General features: G+C 45.7%; 1 protein-coding gene across 1 annotated transcript in view; it reads right to left on the reverse strand.

Annotated features, from left to right (window-relative positions):
* Window positions 1–276: 276 nt before the first annotated feature.
* The window catches only part of Tgm3 (transglutaminase 3), a 36,208-nt gene continuing 13,551 nt past the window's right edge, over window positions 277–22,933 (reverse strand). The window contains 11 exon segments of the mRNA XM_085828239.1: window positions 277–514; window positions 517–528; window positions 960–984; window positions 986–1,093; window positions 3,829–3,986; window positions 6,493–6,801; window positions 10,087–10,332; window positions 11,119–11,222; window positions 18,617–18,752; window positions 18,851–19,028; window positions 21,803–21,931. Of these exon segments, the coding sequence (XP_085684365.1) occupies window positions 381–514; window positions 517–528; window positions 960–984; window positions 986–1,093; window positions 3,829–3,986; window positions 6,493–6,801; window positions 10,087–10,332; window positions 11,119–11,222; window positions 18,617–18,752; window positions 18,851–19,028; window positions 21,803–21,931 (1,539 nt within the window). The 3' untranslated portion in view covers window positions 277–380.

Raw genomic sequence — 22,933 nt, forward strand, 5'->3', positions numbered from 1 at the left:
GATCAGCAAGCAGTCCAGGCTGCCTTCTTCCCAATTTGTGTTGAGCTCTGGTGCTTCTCTGTCCGCAGCATTGCCGGCTATAAGGGATCAGCGGGGTCAAGGGTTCACGTAACAGGACGTCTCCAAGGGAAGCAATCAGGAAATGTGCAAAACTGATCAAGTCCCAGACCAGGGGGGACCTGGCCTAGCTTGAAGTGAGGGGTGGGGGGGTGGGGAGTTGGATGGGGGGGAGGGTGGAGGGCTTGCTAGAAGTCCATGTCTGGCAGCCTTGGGGACATGGAGGGCTTCTCAGGCTGGACAGAATAGGCAACAGTTTCACTCCACAAGAGAGCGCTGTCTGGTCTGTGTCACCGAGGTCTGTGGGAGTGCTGCTGGGTCGGTCACTCGGAGACATCAATGGGCAGCATGGCCTTGATAGCAGGGAATTTATTGCAGGAAAAGTCAGCGAGCAGTTGCTTGGTGCCACTCCGAGTGGGAAAAATCTCAAATCGGATGCGGGACCTCTCCTTGGGGCGCAGGGATGGCACACTGGTAGGGAAGGGACAGAGATTAGTGTTGACGTGAAATCCCAAGGGCTCAGGCTACATGGGCCCTAGAGGACTCCAAGTCCTGTTCTAGTGGAGTCAGGCAAACGCCACTATTTCTTCAGCACCCTCTAGCTGCCTCTCAGGGTGAGCTGGTTCCCTTTGACTCTGTGACAGCCAGCTAGGGAGGGACAGGTAGTCTTATGGTCTCCCAAATATGCCAAGCCCTGGAGATCAGATTTTAGCACTTGGCAATGAAGACTTCAAGTTTGATGAACTCCAAACCGAATGCAGATTCTTGAGTACCAAGGCTCACAAAGAATGAAGCTGCAAGGCCAGAGGGTACTCTGTCTGTCTACTACCTAAAGGCTCTGGGTAGGCCCTCCTGCTCGACTCTTGTCCACCCCCACAGAGGTTCTTGGGCCCAGGACTTACTCAATCTTGAGGCTGCCACGCAGCAGGCCGCTACCCTCCACCAGCAGCACACAGTTATTCACCGGCTGGTCCAGGGGGTTGGAGAAAAGCATCTGCACGTTCACGGGCTTCCGCACATGAGCCTGGTCCAGCACCTGGAGGGAGTGACCATGAGTTAAGATACTAGGTATGTGGCCCCTGCCTGCTCCCCTGTGAGAGCTGAGCGTGATGATAGGGTGAGAGAGAGAGATGCGCCTAGGATAATGAAAGATGGCTACTTCATTCAGCCCTAAGTATTAGATGGTATCCTAACCTCCATGTGGGGTAGTAAAACATTGCCATTATCCCCACACTGTATATGGGAGACAGCTCAGAGACCTGTGTTGTTCTCTGTGACTGGGAGCATACAGAGACAAGCTCACAGCTGGAGTCACAGAAAAGGACAACAGGATCTGGGACCATATAAGTAACACAAACTACTTACTCACCTTGGAAGGTGAGGCTGTTGTTTATCTGCTAAGCATCAGCCATGATCTGGGCAGACATAGCTGGTGAGGAGGGATAATTAATTATCTCCCGGTCTAGCAAGGAACAAATGACGTCACGGAAAGGGAAGAGAGTGTTTTGGAAATAGATGCTGAAATGGCATGACTAGCAAATTTCTCTCTTCCTTTGAGAACCCTGGAGGCTGTTGTGTTTGTTAGTTAGTTGTTTGTTTGTTTGATTTTCTTGTTAGTGCTCATGGCTACCACTGTATGGTGTAAAAGAGCAAGTTCAGACCAATTTGACAGCTTGGGAAACTCACACACTGGGAAACAAAAGAGCCTGCCTGGTCCTAAAGTCTAGACAATTTTTTGACAGACATTGCAATATATCAGTACACAGTATATCACAGTACACTCTGAATAAGTGAAGCACATTACACATTGTGATTACTTCTTCTCTCCCTTGGAATTCAAAGTACATTAAATAATTAGAAGACAAGAGCATAGTTTTGTGCTGTTGGTATGCGACAAGACTATATAAATAGTGCTGCTGGTGTTAAATGTCTACATCTGTATATTTAATTATCTTTGTTGCTGTTTATTAACCAAGTCTAGAAACACACTCATTTATATTTTCAAGTGTCTATTTCTTTATGGTTATATATTAACTTGGGTCTATAAGTGCAAGCAGCAGACTGGATATGGAGTACTAGTCATCAATTTGGAAGTCTCACCCCTTTGGAAAAGGTCCCCAGGTTAGCCCATGTTAACTACTAATCAGTAGATAAGATAGTGGGATGGGACTGATGAGACAGTTAAATGAGATAAGAGAATTTTACCTAGAACATTATCATTTTCTATAGATTCCCTTCATGAGTTTGAACTTCTGACACTGCTCTGGGTGAACCACACATTGACTTAGTGGTCAAAAATGTCTCTGTTTTCTAGAATCTCGACATCAGGGGAGGGTGTGTTTGAGAGAGGGAAAGTTGGGTGTATCTTTCTTTCTTTCTTTTCTTTTTTTTTTTTTTTTTTTGATTTTCCGAGACAGGGTTTCTCTGTATAGCCTTGGCTGTCCTGGAACTCACTTTGTAGACCAGGCTGGCCTCGAACTCAGAAATCCGCCTGCCTCTGCCTCCCAAGTGCTGGGATTAAAGGCGTGCGCCACCACCGCTCAGCTAAGTTGGGTATATCTTATAAAGATTCAAGGAAGTTTAGTATGACAGCATCAGTGATAAAGATGTTAGAGTGTCTTTAAAGATAAATCAGATGTTATACAGAAATCTAAAAATTGAATAGGAATGTATGAATAAAAGATGACTATGTAAGGATGTTTGAGGATTAGGGAGTAAAATGGGGGGAAACTAACTTAATTTAAATGTTCATCCTTTTAGGACAAAATATTTTTTATAGCTGAGCTGCTCACCACCAAGTATTGCTGTCACCTAGCTTTGGGAGTTGGAGAAAATACCCAGCAGTCCAACATCTTGCAGAGACGGACAGGGAGAGCTTCTTGGAAACTCCTTGTGAAGCAAAAGAGGCTGCACCAGGCAGAAGCACCGTGCACAAGCACCATGCAGGAGCCACCCAGGAACTGACAACAGCTTCCCTCTGGGAAAGGAGGGGTGGCAGCCCAGAGCCACAAGCTCAGCTGGAACCATGACCCGTGGAGGATGCTGTTTCTGTTTGATGAGGTTTATGTGGTGAGATGACCCCAGAAAAGCATTAACACTGACTATCAGACAGGGGCACAAATTGTTATACAAAGGTGTGCGTTCAATGGGACAAACATTTAGAATGACCAGGCCTGATCTGTGAAGATCTGCCAAGCGTGGCTACCCTGAGGAAGTGACACCCTGCAAGGAAAGCAGCTCCTCATTCCTGAGAGAGCTGAAGCAACAGGCTTAGCTAAAGGGCTTGCTCACTTTCCAGGCTGACAAATCCTGGAGCCCAGACACAAGGCCAAGTCTCATTAGGAGTAAGTCTCAAGGCTGGAATTACTACCCCATAGTGACTGTTTAGTCCTGAGGTGGGACCACCCCTGTCCTGAAGCACAGTGGACTAAACAGGACAGCAAAGCATGGGAAATGGGACCCTCTATCACAGTGAACACCCTGGGGCCCCTTTCCTGACATCAGAAACCCTAGAAACTAGGGGCAGCTTAAGAGAGGTGGGATCACGGTAGACACCACTACCTGGATCCTGTACCATGGGGACTCAGGAAGCCAGCAGTGGGATTATATAGGAAGAAGCAAGCACTATATACAGGTACAGTAGACAAAGTGTGACCAGATCCATGAGGCTCTTATGTACATCCCTAGGGAAAAAAACCTGCCTTTTCTGTTCACTTCTTCGTGGCTAGTGGGGCTCTTGGGACCAGGGAGGCGCCCTTCCCATCCTCTTACCTCCAGGGTCAAAGCAGGATTATCCAGGATGACATCCCGTTCCACAACCACCTCAGCCTCATCGGGCACCTTGCAAACGGCTGTGATCCGGATCATGTTGTCTGCCTTCAGGTATCTCTCATACTGAGAGTATTCGATCTTCACAGGATACTGTATTTCTGGAGGGAGAAGCGGGTAGTGGGTGGACTGAGCATGGAGCTGAGCTCTGGGATCCTTTCTAGAACGGAGTCGAGGTGGGCTGAGCTGGCAGGAGGCTCTGTATGTTGCCTATTGTTTTTAAAGCTTTCAGCACTCAGGTTTTGTGCAGTTTGTTGAGTTTGTGGTTTTGTTGGTTTGGGTTTGGATTTTTTTTTTTTTAATCGGGAGGTGGGAAGGGGCAGAGTAAGGGACAAGGAGGTTCCAGGATGCAAGCATGTAAGCTTGCATCCAAAATAGAGGGACTTGAAGAGCTGAGTGCAGCTAGCTGCCCCTCCCAGGCCTGGGAAGTGTCAGAGGGTGAGTGTCTTTGTAAGAGACAGGGAAGGATGCTAACCTATTGTCCTCCCATGCCTGGGAAATGTCAGAGGGCGAGTGTCCTTGTAAGAGACAGGGAAGAAGGATGCTAACCTATTGCCCAATGGCAGTGGCAATCTGGGTGGCAACACAGTAATGACTAGGCAGGGAGGCAGAGGCATTGGCTAAATGCTTCAGTTCTCTCAGTCATCTAATAAGCTGTGATCCTAGAGTGACAGTGTCCTTGGCTTCCTCCCCCTGGGCACTCCTGCTTCAGAGCTGTTCATACTCTAGGAAGGCAAAGCTTTGAGGACCACACAAGGTTTTCTAAATCATGTCTCTCCTCCTGTGCTTCCCCACAAAAGCCTTCCATGATGTCTTACTGCCTCGGGGATAAAGTTCAGACCCTCAACTTGGCCCTGTCACAACTGTGCAAAAGGCACCTCCTCCTTAAAGACACCCTGCACTTCTTCATGGGTCTATACATATCAGGCTTGTTTCCACCATACTTCTGACTTGTGGGTTTTCCCTTAATGAGATTTCCTCCTCTGGCTTCTCTTTAGGCCTCAAAGATTCCCTCCGTGGTGCTGGAGATAGAATTCAGGGCCTTGTGCACACTAAGCACATACTCTATCAGCGAGCTATGCTTTCACCCCGCAAAAACCTTCCAACACGGCAGATCGTGGGGCTTTCCCTCTTCAGATGGTCTTGGGCATCGCTTTCCTTCCCCAGCTGTGCTCCATGGCCTTGAGGGGGAAGACAGTTGGGAGAAGGTTCCCTCTGCTTCTACGGAGGGGATTGGCTACAGCAGTCCCTAATATGGAGAAGGAGTTCTCAAATCAGTTGATCCAGCCTCCTCAATGGTCTGACTCTGAAGCTCAGAAAGGGAATAAGACTCACTCACATTTATCCAGGAAGCACCTGAGCGTCAGGCTACAACGCCCACTCCTCCTGCTTTGCCTTCCAGTCTGCTGGGGTTTTTGTTTGTTCTGTTTTGTTTTTTTAACAGAGGGTTAAAATGTTTCCCCCCTTCATATGGGATATTTTTGGTCTACAGAAATAGGTAGTCCTATGCTAGAGATGTACCTTTGTAGCCTTCTTGCCTAGCATCTGGGAGTCCCTGGGCTCTTTTTTTTTTTTTTTTTTTTTAATTTTTTAGGTGTCAGAGGTAAATAACACCAACAGTTGCTTCTGACACTGACATTTCTGCTGGAAGGGATGCTGCCTCTTCTGGCTCTTAGCAGAGGTAACACAGCTCAATTTTTCTTGGAATTCTTTCAGGACAGGCTATATAATTAACCAGTTTCTATTAATTCTTGATGTGAAGCAAATAGTCACCCCACCCTTGCCAATCTGCTTTGTCAGCCCAAACTTTTCATGACAGCTCCAGGATTTTGCCAATGCCGGCACACACCTACATTCTAATCCCACAGAATCAGTCTCCCTCTGTTCTGCCTGGTTCCCTTCCCATCTCTGCTGCCCTGGAGCAACAAGTCACTGAACCTCCCAAATGCTTAGCTCTCCAAGAAAACCTGTCACTGTCATCAGGAAAAATTGCACCCAGAGCCTGGAAGGGCAACATGGGGCAAGGATTTAAGACTCTGGGATCTTGTAAAGACCACCCAAGGTCAAACCTACAACAGAACTGGGGCAGGGGGGCAGTGAGAACAGGAAAACAGCTACAAAGCCTAGCAAATAGGAGGTGACACTGGGCTTGACATCAGGACACCAAGGACCAACACCTCAGCACTGGCCCTTAATCACCATGGCACAAGCGAGTCACAAGTATCTGAAGCCTTCTGTTCAAGTCTATAACATGAGGCTTGAAATCACCCCTTTTTAAAGAAGGTCAGATGAGGTTACATTCACTCTGAAAATCATGCAGGGTGGCATAAACCCGTACAGGACACTGTGATGTGGCTATGAACTGCTGAAGCCTCCCTTCTTCCTTTGCCAGGGCACAACAAACATGGAGTTAACACCACAGTGACTGTCCTTGCTCACAAGACAGCAACTTCCAGAACATCAGAACTAAGGCTTTACCCATGGAGGCTGTTCACTACTCTGTCCACAGTCAACCGACTCATGGGAAGCAGCAGGACCCCATCAGTGAGCAACTCTTTGGGGCCCTAGATTGATTGAGTCCCACCAACTACAGGATGAGTCCGTTACCTTCTTCGGGATCCAAGGATATTGTGGCCGAGTCTTTCCACACTTCGTGGACAAGGGTACCGTTGTAGACGATGGTCCAGGCTGTCATGTTCATCGTCACCGCCTTCCTGTCACTAGTCATGTTTTTGAGCATCAGGGACAGACTGACTTCTTTGCCTACTGCCAGTACCCCTGTGACCTTGAACTTCCCAGAAATGCTGGGCTCCTTGTCTTCCCCTTCTGGATTCCTCGAAGACGTTGCGCCGAAAGATGCATTAGGTTTGAGTTTGTCCAAAGCCTTTTGGTGCACTTGTCTTTCATCACTGGAACCTGTGCATTGGCGAGAGAAACAAAAACTAAACAAGGGTACCTCAGAGATATAGCTGCAATTCAGACAATGGACAGTGTGACCCGCCTGGAAAGTGGCCTGGATCTAACATTGACACCACTTCTACCTGTCCAAAATGCTCCCAGCAAGGGTCTAATCTTGTCAGGTCTCCATTAACCCTTCTTAGTATAAGGCTTCCAGGCCAGCTGGGCTGTGGTCCCTTTTCAGTCTAGTCTATATACTCTTGGGAAGCCACTGAGAAAGCTAGGTCAGTTTCTGCAAACATTACTATGGGGCTTCATTATTTCCTTGTTTTAAGTTAGTTTTTTTTTTTTTCATTTTCTATCTCCCTCCCTCCTTCCTTCCATCTCTTTCTCACTTCCTTTCTCTTTCTTTGACTGGAAGGTCTTTTCCTGAGACTTGAAGAACAAACCGATCATTTAAAAGCAGACAACAAAACTGAATGGAGAGGATTGAGAATGAATCCATAAGCAAAGCCAGACTCAGGAGGAAGAGCTCCAAATCCCTTCCCCACGTTCCCCAGGCTTGTGTCTAGAGGCACTTTGAGAGTCAGCAAGTGACACTTTTGTCTGTGCAAGTCAGCAAGAACATCCTGAGGCTGGTGAGGTTCTAAGTCATGGCTAGTTTGAATTGCTGAGATGTTTGGAGTCTCAAAAACCGCAAGGGCTCAAACAAAGGGTGCATTCCCTGACTCTATAGGTGCATTCCCTGACTCTATAGGTGCATTCCCTGACTCTATAGGTGCATTCCCTGACTCTATAGGTGCATTCCCTGACTCTATAGGTGCATTCCCTGACTCTATAGGTGCATTCCCTGACTCTATAGGTGCTGCTGACTATGGCAGCAGAAGTAGTGAGAGGACAGCACTGGCGACACCCTAAAGGCTCACGGCACACTGGGAGAGCAAACAACTCCAAGCTCAGGCTGACTAAGCAGCTCACCGGCTGCTCCTGGCCTTGACCCACAGACACATGTACCATACAGCAGAAGGTCTTGGCCTCCCAAGAGGGCAGAAGAGTGACCATGTTGGCATGTATGGATCCTTAGGCTTTCCCAAAACCAACTTGTGAAAGTTTCAAAGTAAACCAGAAGGCTTAAGATAAGTACTCTCCAAGTCAGTGAATCCTTTCCATGAATTATGTAAATTCCCTGGCAGGGACTTCAGAGGCGCATGCAATCGAAGGGAAGCTACTGGTTTGGGCTCCTCTGGGATTTGGATGAAGAAAGGGAGGGACTCATCTCCAGAGATCTGGAGCCTGGTCTAAGGCTCCTCCCTTGTACCCACCCTGCTGAAAGCAAGAGGCTAGATTACCCGGCTTGAGAGCTCCCGGAGGGTCAGGTTCCTCTGAATGCCCTTCCATCCTCTAGCTGAGCTGTCAGTCCACACCCAAAGCTGAAGGCTCTACTGAGCCTCTGAGCCTCTTTGCGTGAATCCCCGAAGCAGGCGTTTGCACAAGGAGGTTCCAGAGCCTATATAGGTCACCTGCTGAGCTTACTCAAGACTATGCTTCCTGCTGCTGTTTTCTCACCGCAGTATTGCTATTGTGCAAATGCTTAGCAACCCATTTTTATGGGCTTTTCCTGCCCGGGGCTCTCTGAGACCAACTGGCATTATTAGGCAAGAAGATGTAGGTAACATCAGATAGCTGTTCCATCCTGCTGTCACGCATGAGCAGAGGTCCTGCCTGGAGTCCCGGAGGGAGCTTCCTACTAGGCTTCCCTCCATTGCTTAGAAGGTTTCTAGGACTTCAGAGTCACAGGATCAATATGTGAGAGTAGTGGGGAAAGTCACAGGCTCATACAGCCAGGAGAGCAGCAGTACATGAACAAAATAATCTGCGGGAAGGTGTTATTCCAGGGAAGGTAAGGGAAGGTATCCAAATGGATGGAGCCCACCATCCTAGTCATTAAGTCCTTACTGTGTGCCAAACACTCTACTCTGTGTGCATTTTTGTATTGGAATCCAACCCAAGAGAGACACTGCTATTCTTGTTTGGTTGGCCGGGGAAACAAGAAAATCAGAGATAATACAAAGCCTGCTATAAGTGGTAGGTAGGACTGAGAGTCGCCTTCTGTCCTGGATTATTTGTTTCCTGTTCCCCATGCTTGTCTTACACCATGCTATTGAAATTACCAGCCTGGCACCTGCCTCTCCAGTGACACCATCTGCTGAGATTTATCTACAGGGCACCTGGAGTAGGCACTCAGACTGTGAAAGTTGTCAGATCATTTATTACAGCAGGCATGATCCCATTCCAATGCTCTACCATTCTCAAACAAGTGTATTTCTATTTCAGAGAATTTCAACAGTGTTTACAGACCACAAAGTGGCCATCCAGTGGTACCTAGAGTGGACACCTCTGGTCTCAGAGTTAGACTCCACCTTCAAGAGACAGTTTTCTCCTGTGAACACTGACTAACACCAATAGCCAGCAGTTGTCGGAGATTCGGTCTGATTTTTAGAAGCGCACTTTTCTTTCACCCTTCCCTCTACCACTTCCTAGAAACTGACTGTGAGGGTCATTTGAGTCTCGAGTCAACTTTCCCCAAGTATTTTAGAAAGAGCAAAGTATGAGTCCATTGGAGAGTAGCCATGGCCTGCTAGAGCAACTGCTAAATTACTCTGGGCTGTTTTTAAGGCGGAACCACACCTCCAAATGGAGAGCTTTTGCCATCCTTGAGAACGGCTATGCTGCTGGTTCCCATAGCAACATGGTGTGACCATGGCCTTCCTAGGTTACCGTAGGAGGATGGCAGCAGTACAGATGATGGAGATTTCATTAGACTCCTCTAGGAATCATACCCCAGGGCTCCTGAGTGGGTGGGGGCCATGCATGCAGATGGCACAAGCTCACATCCCTGAGTTTGTTTCTTTACTGAGATGGCATTCTCTGTCTATGTTCTTGGAGACTAGAGACTTGATAGAGAAATGTGTCCCAAAGCCCTTGAGGACCGGACCTCTCCTTGTGATGCCCAATCATAGAAACATCAGTTCAGTTGACAATTGAGAAAGGACATATCTGGAGGTGGACTGGGTTTACCCTTGTCTGTGCTCTGACGTTAACTCCCCCAGGTATTATAGCCGTCCTTAATGCTTCTGTCCCCATGGAAAGCAACAGTTGAGCACTTGAGACATCCTGCCATTTCTGTACAACTAGCTGGGATGTCGGAGTACCGGGGAAAGGCTCTTTTTCTTGTCACTCTCAGAGCTGTCCACCCATCACCAAGCCCCCCATGTGGCATTGCTCCATCAGCACCCATCCTACCTTCTGGATGCTTGTACTTGTCTGTGACATCCATGCGAGAGTTGCTGCCCACTGCCTTGGTGCTGATGTATTTGCCAATGGAGTGAGTGTCCACAGAATTCTGCTTCTGGGTGTTATTTCTATTATTATAGATCCAAGTGATGCGATCTGCATTAACCTCCGCGAAGATGAAGACCATGTCAAAATTCTGGTCCACATCACCGGCTTTGATTGCATTAACAGAAGCTGGACCGCACTGGAACACACCTGATGGCCAGAATGTAGAGTTTAGATGCATGCAAACCACAGCTAAAGCCATCCACTCCAGCCTGGCTAGGATCTGACTCTGGGGGCATACTGATATGACAACATAGCACTCCTCTGCCTTTACTCCAGCCAGACCTCAGCTCTAACTGTGACCCATTGGTCTGGCACAGAGCAGATACCCATCACCATCATTCTGTACCAAGTCCCTGGTCCAGCTCCACTTAAGACTTGCATGTCTCAGCTGGGCAGAACCACTGAGGTCAGTCTGGTCTTTCTCTAAGGTGCTGCCTTTCTGCCTCTGAAATCACTCTAGCCCAGAGGTGTACTGACTTTCTATCTCTAGAAATCTTTCCTGAACATCTAATCCGTGGGATCCTTCCTCCTCAGAGTTTTTAACCCCAACCTTCACCAAAAGTAAAGACCCAGGACTGAGCAGAAGCAAGGCGACCCATCTGAAGGGAGCCTCGCCTGTCAGAAGGCTCACAAGGAGGGAGCAGAAGCAGCGGCAGCCATTGCCGTGGGCCTGACAGAGAAAGAATAACAGGACTGACTCCAGGGCTTCTGCTGGAGGCAAAGATAGGAAGTAATTATTGGCAAGGGAGAGTATCTTTTCTCTGTTGCCTGACATATGCTAGGGCTCTTCAGTGGTAACAACAGCCTGAGGGGCTACAGAGGAGGGATTCATTCAAATGACACAAAATAAGGAAAAAAAAATCTTCATGCTATTGTACACTGTGGAGCTAGAGAGGGTTTTGGGCAAGATCAGAGCAGCTCCAGCGGGGTTACCTTGGCTTCTCTCCTGGGGGGTGGCATCCAGGACCTGCCATCCATTGTATGCGGGGCCTAGGTCAGTCCGCACGAACCAGCCTTCATTCCAGACGTGAAAATTCCTGCAGACAGAAGGCCACATAACAAGTGAAGGACAACATCATTTCTCTGACCAAATGCAGCTCTCAGATGCTCCCTGAAGATGCTCCCTGTGCCAGAGATTCTGTTAGTCCTGGTGGGTGTCATCTCCCTGAAATCCTCCCAGGACTGTTACCTGAGGCTCAGAGACACAGGAAACAGAGCTTGGGCCGACTGCAGAGAGTAAAGAGGCTGCTCTGAAAAGTCAGAATCAAGGGAGAGGAACCCCAAATTCGACTCCTGTCTGGTGACCCTTGAACTATACATGCATGAGACAAATCAAGTATTGTGACAAAAATGATGGAGGTGAGCTGCTCCCACTGTAGGGAGGCAGTTTGCAGGTTTTGTCCATCTAGGGTTTTGCTGGCACACAGTAAGAGGATAACAGCCGTTCAGCATGCCTGGGGTATAAGCCAAAGGAACTTAGCACACAGAGGACCAGCCATGACAGTAATTCAGCCTCAAGAGAAAAGACTATCAGGACTTGAGGTTGTCAGGCAAGGGCTTTAAAGAAGCTACGCTAGCCAGAATTAATGGCATACAGGGGATATATTCGCAGAGAACAAAAAGAGAGGAACTTCTGGCAGACAAATAGAAATTTTTTTTAGAAGAATCGAATGGAATGTTTTAACTGCACCCTCGCTGATATCTGAAAGGGAATCATTCAGTGGATAAGTTTACTAGGAGAACGGCTATAAGAGAGGAGGAATGAGCATTCTTAAAGCGAGATCTGCAGATCACATGAATTATGTCTGCAAATGGGAGAGAAAAAAAAAAAGATGATGAAAAACCAATAAAGTAGAAAATAGATACAACATGTATGCTGGACAGAAACTTAACCATATTACAGTTATAAGATACTTACAGATTAATAAGAGGAAAAATAAAAAAGAAGAATATGCCAAAAAAGAGTGGCAGCTTTCCTAAGCATGGTGACTGAACATATGATTCTAGTTTTAACCTCACTGCTATTAAAAGAAGATTAAAATGGGGCTGGAGAGATGGCTCAGACGTTAAGAGCACCAACTGCTCTTCCAGAGGTCCTGAGTTCAATTCCCAGCAACTACATGGTGGCTCACAACTGTCTGTAATGGGATCTGATGCCCGCTTCTGGTGTGTCTGACAGCAACAGTGTACTCATATAAATAAAAAATAAATCTTTAAAAAAACAAAATTAAAAGTCTCTCGAATAACCCTGATTCAAAAGGGGATTTCTCATGCCTACATTAGGATTTAAAAAAAAAATGGTAAAGAGAAACCATGATGGATTCTGCCTGCTAAACAGAGATTAAAGTCTAGGCTGGGGGCCTTGGTCATGTTCAGTATGAAAGCAACTGCTACTGGCAGTGGGGAGGATTTAAGGTGGCACAGCCTTTGCAGAGGGCAATTTGGCAATGAGTATAAAAATCTCTAAAAATCTGCATACCCACCAAGCCAGTATTTCCACCTTGAGGGATTTCTCCGGTGGAAAACCGCATGGCTATACACAGTTGTCCCGCCGAAGGCGCTCACTCCAGCATGGTTGTGAGAGTGAGAGCGTTGGAAGAAAAATTCCCCATCAATGGGATGACCAGACACATTGCTGCACAGCTATAATAGAATATCACACCACGGTAAAGTAAATAACAAGCAAAATGAAGCCAGTGTTTAACACGGAGAGGTTATCTAATATAGCATAAAGTAAGGAGGTCAAATGGAAGCTGTGTGTGTAGTACACAGATTAATCCTGGGACGCCAAAGCAGCAGTCTGTGACCTCTAGGCCAGATTGTGCTACATAGTAACACACATCCCAGAAGCAAAACGAACCCCGCAAAATACAAAACCGAAAACCCAAAATCAACAATTAGATTTTCTAAGATAAAATGAAAACAAAATTAATTACAAAATCAAGGCAGAAAACTGTGCGTGTGAGAGTGTGTGTGTGTGTGTGTGTGTGTGTGTGTGTGTGTGTGGTGATAGGGCTTGAACTCAGAACCTTGGGTCTGTTAGGCAACCCCTCTACCATTGATACATAGCCTTGCCCCTGTATTAACTCCTTTAATCTTTGACTCTATAAAATGGAAATTATTAACTGTTCCTTTTTTTTATGATTCATAAACTGTGGCACCAAGAAAAGTGATTCCACAACTTACACTCAGGAAATTCAAGTATAAAGGAAGGAAAGGGGAACAAATGTCACAGTATTAATACAGAACACAGTAATAATTTAACTGTGTAATGGATCATATTACATTTAAATAATTTCACTTTTGAAGGATATTTAGTAGCAAGGAGAGCATGTTTATAACACACACACATTCACACACACAAATACAGGGGGTGCAGTTAAATAAATAATAAATATAAAAACATTTAAAGACTTAAAGCTCAGTCCCATACTAAAAAGCAAGCAAATCCTATAAGTGGAACCATGAGATGACTTCCATCTGAGAGACATAATAGGATGCATTCATCACATGTTCTATCTTGTTCCTGAACTTTGCAAAATTATCTTAATTCTACACTCAATAAAAAGCATTAAAGAATGCATAGGAAATTATCAAATGTTAAAACGTGGGAACAATATGGCTATAGTTGAGTTTTACTTTTTTTTTTTTTTTTTTTTTTTTTGGACAGGGTTTCTCTGTGTAGCCCTGGCTGTCCTGGAACTCACTTTGTAGACCAGGCTGGCCTCGAACTCAGAAATCCGCCTGCCTCTGCCTCCCAAGTGCTGGATTAAAGGCATGTGCCACCACGTCTGGCGAGTTTTACTTTTCTTATATTTTAAAAATTCCTATAACTAGAGAAAATAAGCTCTGGCAAAGACAGGCTTCCCGCCTCAGGCCTCAGAAGGACTGTGTGCTTATTAACAGTCACAGAAGCCTGCTTCTCCCAGCTCCTGGTCCAAATGAGTCATGATGCAAACCTGGCAGTTTACAAACCACCGCTCTAGAGCTTGTCCTATGCTCTGTCACTTTTGAGTTCCTTGGGTGAGGAGATTCTGCCTAGGAAGCGGTCACAAACCCCAGGTTTCTTCTGCAGATAAACTCTAAACATAGCCTTGGCTACTGCGTCACTAGGACCCCTTTCCAGATGTGGGGAGTGTGCTGAGCAGAACTCTGTGTCTTGCTTCTGTTTTTACTCCAGAACCACTGCTCTTTGTGTTCGGGTATAAACTACTCTATACAGTCCCTGTTTTTAACCTCTTGGCACCCAGTGTCCCAGGGCAAGTGCTGAGTCAAGCTTGCCAATTTGAACAGCTTTGGGAACAAGGCTCCTGAATCAGCCTTGGTGACCTCACTATAGTTCAAGTGGTTAAGGGTTAGTAGGGGCAGGAATTCAAAGGCAGAGCTCTGTATAAGAAGACAGGGGATGGGTCACTGAAGAAGAATAGGGACCAACAGGTCTTCTTTGAACACACCACTCCCTAGGTAGGGCAGGGCAGAGCAGGGCAAGGCAGGGCAGGGCAGGGCTGGGCAATCCTCATCTGCCTCCTACCTTGAAGCTCTGCAAAATCTACAGATAGTGATCTGTGTACGATGAGAGAGAGGAGAGGGGGAGGGGGAGGGGCAAGGGGAGGGAGAGGGAGAATGAACAGAGAAAAGCAGAATTATCAAGAAAACTTGGGCAACTTTTCCTAAAAATTTGGTTGACACTCTGAATAATCTCCAGAGCCCTCCCCTTCACAGTGGCCCAACAAGAACCTGGGTTAAAAACAACCACCACCACCCAACATCAAGTTCCCCCAAGTATCCTGCTTCTGAAGAAAGCAAAGGCTCTGGATAAACAAGAAAGCTTGTCTCTCTTAGGCTTGGGGAGAAGCTGTACTCTGCTGGAGGCTGCATGTGTGACTACAAGGGAGCGCTGAAGAAACTGCAGAGGATGCTTAGCCCAGCCCTTCAATGTATAGGTGGGAAATTAAACACAAAAACCCCACAGACAATAAAACCAACAGGAAGTAATTAAGCATCTCACGGTCATTGAGAGTGTTTGTCTCCTAGCTGCTCAAAAGTTACAGGCCACAAGGGGCTGGTTCCAGTATTCCTTGGGGAACCAAACTCTACAATGTTCAAAAAGGATATATATATGTGTGTGTGTGTGTATACATATATATATATATATATATATATACATATATATATATGTATATATATATCTCCTTTAGGTGACTTATAATGCCTAATACAGTATAAATGTGACATACAGGTATGTGATATCATTTAGGGAATAATGAAAAGGTCTATCATGTTCAGACAGACAAAATCATGGTAGGCCTAACTACATTTCCAGTTCAGAGTCTGTGAGTCTGTGAACAGATACAGAGGGCTGGCTGTAACTCTTGGTGGGCATCTTTTCACTCCTCTGTAAGATGACCAGGACTCTCTCTCTCCCTCAGTTTGCTTCCAGTCCTAATGTTCTTTGTGTTAATAGAAACCCATTATGTTCTAACTGTAGCTTAGTCACAAATTCACAGTGTGACGTTGAGCAAGTCAGTTTTCGTTGTGGCACCCCTGGGATATGTTTGGTCTTATCAGGAAGTGTTATTTACTGTTTAAAGTGAGCCAAGGAACTGTGCTTCTCCATCCAAGTGGATGACAGCACCCAACCTAATATTCCACACCATGATGTCTTGCCAACCTTCTTTGGAAAATACCCAGATAGGATCTGTTGGTTGTCTCAGGCTTTAGGCAGGAATAATAGCAATCGCATTCTCTAGTGCTTTGTGAGGAGATTTTGTCCTTTTGGAATAAATTACTAAGCTGCCAAGAAACTAGATTTAATTCAACTTCTCTGTGTCTCAGTCCCTCACCAGTAGGTTGGGTCTGAAAATACAAAGTAACAATACCTATCCCCTGATTTGTGAATGTAGATGTCAGCACAGAGAACACTAGCTGGCATCCAGCTACACATCAGCTGTTGCTAAGCGCTTCCTGACCGATCGTCACCTGCAAAGTCAGGTTCTGATGGGCAGCAGTGTAAATCTAAAGCTTTCAACATTTATGGCATGAAGCTTTAGACCCAAGTTTTTCTGCCTAAAATTAACCTGGGCTTACTATAAAAGGTTAGTTATTCTCTCCTTGGATGTGCTTGCTGTGTGGGTCTCTGGAGGGAGCAACTAGATCTCACACCAAATACAGGGTCTGGGAAGAAGAATATGGTTGAGACACTATGGGAAGACACTTGGATGATAATTAAGTCCTGGACCAAGGGCAGCTTGCACAAGTTCAGAGTAGGTGTGTAGCAGAGATGGAAACAAGGCTCGGGACCCTAACACCATCCAGGCCTGGTTCTCTGCACACAGCTACCAGGGAAGGGGGTTGGGGGTGGGGATGGATACAAATCCCGTTGCTTTCTGAGAAGGGATCCATAAAAGAAGTTAGGAGAGTGAGGGTGACGGGCCCCATAGGAGAGGAGTGAGGGTGACAGGTCCCATAGGAGAGTGAGGGTGATGGGCCCCACAGGAAGTCTGATTCTAGATCTGGAATCTCCCTTAAAGCCAACAGAATGGCAGTAGGGCCACCCAGGTCTGTTTCTTTCAGGCTCTACTGTCTTCAAAGTGATCATATTTGGAATAAATTACCAAGCTGCCAAGAAAATGAATTCAGTTTTAAAGCCCCACATTTCTCTTTTGTTGAAGCTTCTCTTGAGGGTTCCTTCCCTGGGTTCCCACAGGGCTTGACTTAAATCCCTGGCCTGGGCATCACTTCCAGTACCCTGTCTCTTGTCCCCAACACTGTGTGGATGCTTTCAGGAGAGGAGTCTTAAGTCCTGTGGTCACCTTGCAGTTCCTGGTGTGACGGGGTCATCACAGCCAGGTGAAACCACAAGAGACCTTCCCACAGAGATCTTCCAGGCTGCTCCTGTTCGGCCATCTGTTCCTCCTTTGGAGGAACGGTTTCCCCCAGTGATCAGAATTAACTGTGGGGAGATTTCAGATACCACAACAAAACCAAAACCATGAAGAAGAAAAAAAATTAATTTGTGGGAAGCTGGAAAGCAAAACTCTTGTCATTAGTATTGATGTCACTAGGGAGAAAGCTATGTATCTGCAAGAAAGGGAAAGGACTCCCAATAAAGCTCTCTGGGAAACCTCCTGAAGCCGTGTGATCATAGGGGATTATCTGTGTTCACTGTCCTGTAGCGGGGAGGGGACACTTTTACTAGTTTAGCTGTTGGCATGGGGTGGTTTGTTTGTATTAAAAACTTTCCTTAGTTTTTTATTTCATTTTTTTTTCTGTTAGACTGAACACAGTTCAGGAAATTTGGACCTTCACATTCTGGAAATAATAAGTAACCCTGTTATATGAACAAGCTCAAAGTTGGACAAAAATGGTAACTGCTCTAAAGTTCTTCTAGTCATGTGGCTACTTGTGAACAACTATGCATATGTGTGTCCTTCAAAACCGACTCAAGCAATGGGTTACTGACTGTGTGTGTGGTACTTTATATAAAGAGAGCCACAGATATCTATGCATATATACAGAATATTCCACTGATAATAGCTGTTAATAACCTATCATATGGTATAACCTTAAACAGCTATAATAATATGTGTATACTATAAACATATTGATATAAGTAATTATTCATTTTAAAACTTTAGAAAATCTACTTCTAGCTGGCATCTGTTATAAATTATATATATATCTGTGTGCATATGGTTCCATGTGACTATGGTGTATTTATGATTAGAAATATACGATGCTTAAACACATACATTTTCTTATTTTCACCTGCAACCCAGAAGAAACATGTTTTCATCCTGTCAACTAAGAAACATAATAATTGTATATAAGCTATGAGAAAATGCACTGGGTTTTTTTTCTTGTTTAAGAAAATAAGCTGTGCACGGTGGTGCACACCTTCAATCTTAGCTCTCAGGGGCTGTCACAGGAACATCTTGAGTTTGAGGTTGGAGGTTATCCTCGGCTGCAAAGTGATTCTACACTTTAAAAAAACCCCAAACAAACAAACAAACCAACAAACAAACCAACAAACAAAAAAACGAAACAACAAACAAAGTAACCCTTCCTAAAGGAGAAAAAAATTAAGTAATATGGGTTGCGTGAATTAAGATAAATTTGTATTCTTTGTTGGAAAATCAGTAGCTTCTATTTTAACTTCTCAACTGGGACCAGGGCTAATGACTGCTATAAACCTCCAGTGGTCTCCTGGAGTTCTTAACCCAGATTTCCACTGGCATCAGACTCTCCCAAAACTTACAGTGTAGGTCCTGCAAGTTACATGGTTAGCTCAGCAACATTTCTACTCCGAACTAATGCCCTGACTCACGTGTTACTTTCCTTCCAATTCCAGCGTGGAACTGAGGTTCAGGGCAACAGGGGAGACTTCCTCATACGTGGTACGCTATGCCCAGGGAACTGGCTCATCACTTACCACACGCTATCACTGCCTTTCTCCAGGGGATTTCCCATGGCATCGTAGTACACATCCACACTGAGGTTGCGATCTGTGTCGTGAGCCGAGTTGAAGTTGGTGATCACCCGAGAGGGAACCCCCAAGCTCCGCAGCACTACAAACCAAAGTGACTGTGAGGATGCTGTTGATGGTACACTAGCATACTCCATTACTGCCCACTGACCCACAAAAGGCACACCATGCCCATTTCACCTGTGTTGAGGGTTCCAGCAAAGACCCAGCACTGGCCAAATTGGACTGGCCTGAAGCCAGATTTTTTCCAGTTCTTGAGGATCTCCACACTACCATTCCAGGTCCTTGGGTCCACACCACCGGCGTAATTACCACTCCAGTTCCCAGAAAGAACACCGCTGTCATCATTGCCATTAATCTGTATAGAAATATCCCCATATCCCAAATGAATTAATACCATGCCTTGTCTACAGGAGTGACATACAGAAGTCAGAACACAAGGTAGGAGATGAGGAAGCTATGGAGCCTTGAGTACACCTGTCTATAATGAAAATTGTAGCAAATCACTTAGAAGAAGAGGGGCTTTTATGAGTTTAGAGGTATTTTGTTTAATGGGCCAAGTCTGATTGCTTCTGGATGACATCAGTTTTTTACTACAGAATGACACGAAGCAGGAGACTCCACAGTTTGTCAGCAGCAAGACAGGGCCCAGAGATCCTATTTGCAGAAGACAATGGCTGTCTGCTTGTGTGTGTGTGTTTGTACCTGTCTTCTAAAATTTACTTTGAAACTTTAACATATAACTTCTCAAAAAAAAAAAATAAAGTTGGAATATGGTCCTTCCTTCCTTTCCTCCTTCCCTCCTTCCTTTCTTTCTTCCTTCAATCATTTGTTCATTTATTAATTCAGCTTAAATATGATTCTAGTATAAGGAGCACAAATGGGACACAGCACTACTGACAGTCACTGGATGAGGACTTGGGAGGCCTGAGTTCTATTTTCCCACTTCTTTTACAGGTGTGCATGAAGTACTTATAGATGGAGTGATATCAAAGGGTGCAATGTTGAGGTTCATCAAGTCACCTGTGGAGAAGGGATCAGAGAGGACATAAGACCGGCCTTCAGTAGACAGTTGCTGAAACCAATGACAAGTACCTAAAGGACTTGCATATTTCTCTCTATTTTTGTATAGGCCTGGATTTCTTCATACTAAAAGTAGTAAAAGAGACCAGGGACTGTATCTATCTCAGTAGTAGGGTACTTGCCTAGCCTGTGTGCAGCTAGGTTCAATCTCCAGCAATGCACATGCTCACATTCATCTTCATACACCACCAGGTGTGAGAGGAGAAAGAGCTCATAGGTGCTCCCTGTCACCTGCCTTCTTGGGGATCTTGGGAGTCAGTTTGTTTCCCTGACCATTGCACCTTCACATTCCAATACAGGCAAAGTGCACTGTAGATTCATCAGAGGAACCCTTCCAGCCAGTTTTCAGAGACCATTAAACTCTGCTGTTTATCCCAACTGTACAGTGCGAGGCTAGACTGGGACCTCACAGACTGGCTCCTCAACCTGTCATATCTATCCCTTCTCGTTGGAGCGCCTATGAATGTACCAAGATGTATGAAGGAGGACAGCAGACATAGAAGCATCTTGGCCCAGGACGAGCCACCAGTCTTGCCTAGCTGCCAGCCCAGAGGTAAGCTCTCTGTCACATCCAGGGGTACCATGCAAGCTTCCTTGACCAGGGAAGATGTGCAGCTCACCAGCTCCAGGGGTCATGGGTGCTTGGGGTAAGGTCATTGCTGGCTGAAAGCCGAGTACTTCAAAGCTCTGCAGAAGCCATAATTAACTCCTGGCCTGGCCCAACCCAAAAGGAGGGTCTGGAGAGAGCATCAGGGAGGCATGTCTGAGGAAACCAGCCCTGAGATAGCGTGGATTGGCCCCAGGCTGAGTGAGTCAGCAGCTGAAGAGCCAGCTGGCTTTGAGGCTAGACTCAACTACTCTACTTGTTGGCAAGAGATTTGGCTTTTTAAGTGGCCCTGATCTCCAGTCTTACTTGACCTCTGCCACCATCGGCTACCCTTTATCTAAGCAACTTGCTTTTAAAGGTTCAGCCCAGTGCTCCATTCTCCGGTTCTGGATATCCAAGGCCTTCCTGGATCTGTAGGTCTTAAGTGTAGGTCTCTGGGCCCATCTCACTTCTTTCCTACAAGGCTCTGTTCCAGATCCTGTTCTTTTGAGAAGCCCTGCCTAACTAATCTTAGGCATCAGCATGCTACCCAAAGCCTGTTTAGATTTCTAACAAAGTAACTGGGCAGCCTGGGCATAGTCCAAGGTGTGCCTAAACCACGGGCCAACAACATAAAATGATGCTAAAGATATTTCTATATGATTACTTAGTTCAGGGAAGTTAGAATGGAAGAGCTCACTTTGATTTTTAGCTTTCTTTGGAGACAGGGTTCCTCGGTGAAGCCAAGACTGACCCATGATCCCTTGGCCTCCTCAGGCTTCCAAGTGCCAACACAGTGAACTTTAAATTTTTAAACAGATAGATCCTTTTGGATGGAGACACTCTGTACACACTTGAGTGCAGAGCCATGGATTCCTCCAGGACTGTGATGTGTGTGTGTGTGTGTGTGTGCTGTTCTCATGTATAGGTCCATGAGAATGGAAAGAAGCCCTGACCAGATAGCTCAAGACATTGTTTGACTCACAAGGACACACTGTGACTAGGTGTGAACCTCCTCTGCTGTCTAAAACTGAGTGGGGCTCTCTGCTCTCCTCCTGTCAGGAAACTTGAGGGTTCCATGCTGCTGAGGAGGCCCACATTCCAGTCTCATTGGGCACACCCCCCTCTTCCTAGGAGGTCTCATGATGGAGCAGAACTTCTCCTCCCTCTCATTCTGTCTCTGGAGAACACCTAAAGGGCATGTTCCCATGCCATCTAAACCAGGCCTTGCCATATGGCAGAAAGAGCTTTGAAACCAACTATGCTTGGGGTCCGGTTCTGTTTTTGCTGCTTGGTCACTATAAATGTCAGGTAAGCCCTTTAATTTATAGGAGTCCCATGTTCTCTATTGGCAAAATGGGCAAGGTCATAGCTACCAAACACGAGACATGAGTTCATGGGTCTGACACGCAGATACATGATAGCACGATAAGTATTACTTGCTATTGTTTTCTGCTACTTACCATGGCACTCAGCACCCGGCAAACATATTTGGGGTCATTTCTGCGGGCCACATCAGTCACAGGGTCACGACGGAAATTCAGACTCCTATCCAAAATGGAGAGGCTGATGTTCAGAATGTCTTCTTCAAACTGTTTATAATGGAACCACATGTTAAGATGAAGGAAATGACCCAGTTTGTTGGCTAATTACAGGAACAAGGAGCACAACGGTGAAGACCACGGGTCCTGCCCAAGCCCTGTCACTCTGTGTTCTTCAGAGCTAAGAGCCATTGAGGAGCAGTCACCATAACTAGTCTTTACCCAGCAAGCTCACCAGCTCTCTCAATCCACATAAGCCCGAGCTCACTCCACTAACATGAACAGGAGACGGCACATTGCAGTCCACTCTCAGCTTGCTGTGGACTCAGGAAAATATCAGCCTTTCTAGCCTTAGTTTCTCTACGTGATCAGGCCAAACTCATCTCAAAGTTCCTTTGTACCTCTGACTGTGATCTTGAGTATACCATTTAGATTCCTGGAGAACTAGAAATAAAGATAAAGTATGTGGCAGAAGACATAACTAAAGATAGTTTTACAAAATAAAAGCCATGTGAATTGTTGCACATGCTAGCTCTTCCTGTCCTGAGTCTTGGCGCTTGTTTCGCTTTCTTCCTAAAATGTTCTTCTTCAAGCTAGCTAACCAGCAGCCTCCCTTCTCTCCTCAGGCTCACAAGCTCCTTCCTAAGAAAGGCATTCACAAACTATCCCACCCCAAGTCACCCTGCTCCCACTCTAGGGTGTATCATGTACTTTCATCCTCCTTATTTTCTCCCTTTTAATTAACTCAATGCATAAACTCAACTTAGAAACTTTTTTTTTGTCTGCTACACTACATTTTATTTTATTTTATTTTTTTTGTTTTTTTTTTAATTTTTAATATTTTTATTACATATTTTCCTCAATTACATTTCCAATGCTATCCCAAAAGTCCCCCATAGCGCCCCCCACTTCCCTACCCACCCATTCCCATTCTTTTGGCCCTGGCATTCCCCTCTCCTGGGCATATATCCAGAAGATGTCCCAACTGGTAAAAAGGACACATGCTCCACTATGTTCATAGCAGCCCTATTTATAATAGCCAGAAGCTGGAAA

Source organism: Mus caroli, unplaced genomic scaffold (genome assembly GCF_978045245.1).
Source record: "Mus caroli unplaced genomic scaffold, Mus_caroli_1 scaffold_2, whole genome shotgun sequence".
NCBI classification, from domain to species: Eukaryota; Metazoa; Chordata; class Mammalia; order Rodentia; family Muridae; genus Mus; species Mus caroli.